General features: G+C 45.0%; 1 protein-coding gene across 1 annotated transcript; it reads right to left on the reverse strand.

Annotated features, from left to right (window-relative positions):
- Positions 1–2,312: 2,312 nt before the first annotated feature.
- LOC146638212 (TBC1 domain family member 2A-like) lies at positions 2,313–4,030 on the reverse strand. The gene is made up of 4 exons (XM_085366861.1): positions 3,860–4,030; positions 3,590–3,775; positions 2,844–2,965; positions 2,313–2,514 (listed from the first exon to the last, which is right to left on the reverse strand). Exons 1-4 carry the CDS (start codon positions 4,028–4,030, stop codon positions 2,313–2,315), a joined length of 681 nt encoding a protein of 226 aa, XP_085222987.1.
- Between the last annotated feature and the right edge of the window lie 1,507 nt (positions 4,031–5,537).

Here is a 5,537-nt window from a genome sequence, read left to right on the forward strand (position 1 = left end):
CAGAGTTCTCTGTTTTTACTGTCCTGAAAACTGCATTAATTCAGTGGATGCGGTTAGGTTCAAAACAACGTAATATAAGAGGGCAACCAATTCAATCTAAGAGGGATCCAATTTTTATCCATTCATGTACCAGCTACTGGCTTTTTGCTGTTATGTTCTCATATCGCGTGAGAGTTTATTTGCCAGGTGTCAGAAGTCTAATAATAAAGCTCCGGCACAACGTGGTCGAAGTTACCCGCATATCGGATCGCATCATGTCAGTGAAGATCGACGCCGACCCGACCGTCCTACGGATTATCTCCTGCTATGCACCACAGACCAACTGCCCCGACGAGGAGAAGACAGAATTCTGGCGCGCCCTCGACGACCACCTGCAAACAATTAGCCCTGAGGAACACGTGGCGGTAGGCGGCGACCTAAATGGACATGTAGGCAAGGGGAGAGACGGATATCACCGATTCCATGGCGGCCAAGGATTTGGGACCAGAAACGACGACGGTTGCCGGGTACTGGACTACGCAGAGGCCCACGATCTTGCCGTGACCAACACCTTCTTCAAAAAGAAGCCGGCACACCTCATCACGTACTCCAGCGGCGGCAGAGACACCCAAATCGACTACTGGCTAGTCCGAAGACCCCATCTCAGCCTAGTCACGAACGTAAAAGTCATACCATCAACCAATATTGGCCCTCAACATCGGCTACTTGTGATGGATCTCCGACTCAACCTTGGCCAACGACGACGAAGAACACCAACCACGACGGTGGAGAAGATCAAGTGGTGGCGCCTCCCTGAGGGATCCAATTTTTATCCATTCATGTACCAGCTACTGGCTTTTTGCTGTTATGTTCTCATATCGCATGAGAGTTTATTTGCCAGGTGTCAGAAGTCTAATAATGAATAAAGTTCAGGATATGCTTAAAAACTCACCTCAGTATAGCCGTCATCAGAAGGAAGTGCGCTTCACTGACTCATCAACTTGTCTCAGGCTTTCCACAAAGTTTCACAGTTGACCTTAAAGTAAGATGCTGCAAGCTTACCTTGCAGTGTATTACTTTTTAAGGTCTAAAGACCTTAAAGTGCGCTATAGATTGAAGTGATTTGAACTGACAACAGGGCTAATTCAGCACTTCAAGTTAACATCAATAAAAGTTTTTAAATTTATTCTGATTTCCGTTTGTTTTCATTGCCTGTGCTATCTGTTATTTAGTTCAAATTGTGGGTAGATAATGCTGTGCTGTCATGTGACCTGTTCTCTCATGTGTGCCTTTCTCTTGTTTTGTATGTATTTCTCGTTTGTTATTTATTCCTATTTTATTCCTGCAATTGGTATGGAATTCATTTTTTTTTAAAAATGATCAGTGCTTTGAAATTAGATGTGATGAAGATGTGACCTTAATTTACAAAATCAACATCATGTTGGATTCAATGAGACATGAAACTAGTGCATGAAACAGGTCTCAGTAAATGTTCTCATAGACTGCAATACACTGCCCCCTGCTGGTCATTATAAAGTCTGCAGATGTCATTTGACATGAATGTCATATTTGTGAAACAAAATAAAGGACTCTGTAAAATAAATGAAAATCAAATATTTATATACAGAATATTTATGTACAAATGCTGAAAAAGACATTTGAACAAGATGCACACCCAGTAAAATTTAAAAAAAAGAAAAGTCAGTTTTATCATGTGACTATCATGCTGTCATTTCTGCACAATGCACTTTACACCAGATCAAAATAAAACACTGTGAGGTCGTTCTAACCGGAAGCCCAGAGAGCTTCGACAATGCAGCACAATGCCCTGAAGCATCAGCATCAAAATATACTTCAAGTACCAAAAAGTACTCATTGTGCAGAATGCCCTATTTTTGAATAGCTGGACATTTAATTACTTTATCACCAGCTGTGACTACAGCTGATAATCAACCATGTTTCATAGGGATGTGACTACATTTAGAAATGTCACGCATTTTTAGGTATAAAGCAAAAGATGCAATGAAATAAATAAGCTATCACATATTAATCCAAATGAATTCACTGAAATACATCTGCACATTTCTGCAGCCTGACTTATTACACACGTGAACACAGTACACATTTGTTTACTGCAAGCTTGTTTCAGAGATGTGATGCAGTTAAATCTGTATGCTTCTGTTTCCTTGTAGTGTTAGTAGAGATGGTGAACCTGACACAATCCTGTGTTTAGTGTGAAGGAAACCAGTTAACAGCCGGTTTAGTGAAATTCTCTTGAACTCATGGAAAACTCATCGTCGTCTCGAAGTGAGCAGCTGAAGCGTCCCGTGTGATCAGAGGTCCTCGTCGTCCTCGCTCACCATGACGTCGAGCTCTTTGTCTTTCCGTACGACGCTCTCGGTGATGAACTCCTTGTGCTGCTCCTCCAGCTCACGCAGCTCCGCCTGCAGGCGCTCCAGGTGGAGCACTCGCCGGTTCCTCAGCAGCCGGCTGGGGAATGGGTTCATGTCGTTGAAGGCGATGCTGGTCAGCTTCCTGCATGGACACACGCAGGTGGAAAGGACTCGATCACCAACACAGAGGAACTGGAAACTGATCAGCTTGAGTGTTTCTGTTTTATGCTGCTTGATACTTCAGGTACTGCAGTTTGAGCAGGAAATACTGGACTGACTGGACCACATGTATCCGAGAGCTGCAGATACTTAAAAATCTTTAAATCGTTGTTACTGTGATCAGGGAAATTTAAACTTCTCACAAAATTTCAGTAAAAAGGGTTTGAAGCTCAAAGATTCAACAGCTACATCCGCTACACTTCTGAGAGTGTAACAGCTCGTAGATTAAGGCGGGTGGAGGCGAGTGCGTACCTGGCATTGGAGACGGTCTTTGTGAAGAAGCGTAGGTACTGGCAGATCTCCACGCTGTCGTGAATCTTCAGGATGTCGTCCTCTTTGTATTTGAACAGAGCCAGAGTGTATCTGAAGATCACCTGCAGCACAGACACGCATTTCATAACAGGACACTCACGCCACACAATTAATTGGAAACTTTGAGGAGGTGAGTCATAAAATTACTCTTTCAGTTGTGGTGCAGTTGGGCCCTTTACTCATTACAGCTCTGATCGATTTCCAATAAGCCACTTGGTTCCTCAGTTGCCAGATAATATTAACTTACTTGGTAGTTGAGCTTTAAGTTTAAATTAAACTTTTGGGTTGGATCTACGTGGCTGAAGCTGTTGTCAGCATTTATCCCTGTGTGGTATATATTTCTGTGTCTGAACTGTGATTTTATTTCCTGAGACAAACGATGTAAAAGCTGTGCTGCATTTGTCACATTGCAGAAACAAGCCCAAAGCCATTGTCCCGCTCATCGTCTGGATTTACGCTGCTTGTGGTAGACTGTGAGGTCGTTACTAGAATGATCTGCTTTCCCACTCCTATTTCATGTCACATGACAGTTCCCCATGCTTAGTAAACAATGTCTTATTACTCCTAAAATGTAAATAAAGACATCTAAAGGTGAAAACAAAATAATTTTTGTTTCCATGGACACTACTGTGGTGCATTCAAGTGTTGTCTGCATTTCTGTCATGGTGTGTTCGGGTGTATGGTACCTTGGTACCCTCATACAGGAAGGCGTCCCACAGAGGCATCAGGATGTCGCTGGGCAGACTCTCCACAAAAACCACCAGGAACCAGTTGAAGGTGACCAGAGAGACGTCAATGTTGTGATCCTCAAAGTGAGATGCCAGGCGAGGAAGCTTCTCCGCCATGAAGTCCTTCAGCACGCGCTGGTCCGCCTGAGCACAAAGACTCACAGAGATCAGCCTCACTGATCACTAAAACAGATCACAGCAGGCAAGCAGGTGAGTGTGTCTGCTGACCTGAGAGGCCACCAGATTCTTGGTGTAGTAGTCCTGAGGCATGATGGCTTCCACCACTGCCACCAGACACCAGAAGGCGTCTTCGTCACTTTGGAGGACCAGCAGAGCGAGGGCCGCTAACCTGTGGACATTGATGGAAGGTGAGGTTCTGCCTGGAAGGCGGGTCCACATAAGAACTCAGATATAAAATTTATACTTTTGTTCTGACCTGTTGAGTACCTGGCAGTAGCCAATGGCAGGGTTATGCCCGGAGAAGGCCAGAAGGATGCGGCGGAGCTGCTGGAGGGCGGGGCTGGAGGGCGGGGCTGGACGGCGAGGAGAAGTGCTGATTGGTCGTCAGGGTTCGGTGAAGGTCCAGCTGGACCTGCCTGGAGGCAGGATTAGGAGCTGTCCGACTCTTCTCACACAGCTGGAAACAGAACAGGATTACTGAGTGCTCGCCAGCATTCCCAACAGGAAGAAGGAGGAGCCACCTGTGCTCAGGTGCGGATAAAGCACTCTCTCTCTCTACAGCTGTACCTGCTGATAGCGTTGCGTGTGGCACTCTTGGCTTGTCAAAGTTCTGGCTCGGACCAAACAGCGCCACACTCTCTGCCGATACTCCCGAGGGACGCCTTCACGCACCAGAATTTTGAGCTCAGGTGAGATGATGAAGTCATCGTCGGACCTGCCTGCAAGGTACTGAGCCCAGCGGCTCAGCAGGGGGTGCTCCAGACCCTCCTACAGAGACAATGATGTATGATATAAAAAGAGGATAACCATTATCTGTTAAGCATTATGTTACAATTTAACATAATGTAAAATTGTAACATTGTAAACATAATGTTACAATTTTACATTATGTTACAGTTTAACATCATATAAAATTGTAACATTATGTTTACAATGTTACAATTTACAAATTGTAACATTGTAAACATAATGTTACAATTTTACATTATGTTACAGTTTAACATCATATAAAATTGTAACATTATGTTTACAATGTTACAATTTACAAATTGTAACATTGTAAACATGATGTTACAATTTTACATGATGTTAAATTGTAGCTGTTAAGGGTGGTGAGTTAGCGAACCTAGACGCGGACTTCTCGTTTAAGTTGAACAGTGTCTTTATTTACAGTGAAGCCAAAATCAATCCACAGTTATCCACAGTGCAAGTCCCTTCAGTGCTCCTCTCCCCGTCTCCCCTCGTGTGTCCACAAAACTCCCTAGAATCAGTGAAGTGTCCCCTTCCGTCTCTCCGTCTCGATCGCGTCCAGGCTTATTAGGCAGCTCAGAGTGGCAGCACTTACGGGTCGGAGGTAACAATCGCAGCGGAGAAAAAGCGGAGCGAGAGAGGAGAACAAAAAAACACACACACACAGGTCGACCGGTCGGGGCACCGTCCGACTCTGACAGTAACATAATGTAAAATTGTATTATGTTTACAATGTTACAATCCCTACCCTCACCTATGGCCACGAGCTGTGGGTAGTGACCGAAAGAACGAGATCGCGTATACAAGCGGCAGAAATGAGCTTCCTCCGAAGGGTGGCTGGCCTCTCCCTTAGAGATAGGGTGAGAAGTTCGGCCGTCCGGGAGGGGCTCAGAGTAGAGCAGCTGCTGCTCCACATCGAAAGGAGCCAGCTGAGGTGGTTCGGGCATCTGACAAGGATGCCCCCTGGGCGCCTCCT

The sequence above is a fragment of the Diplotaxodon limnothrissa genome, linkage group LG2 (assembly GCF_057381915.1).
Source record: "Diplotaxodon limnothrissa isolate DT_005_m linkage group LG2, D_limnothrissa_male_GT1.1, whole genome shotgun sequence".
NCBI lineage: Eukaryota > Metazoa > Chordata > Actinopteri > Cichliformes > Cichlidae > Diplotaxodon > Diplotaxodon limnothrissa.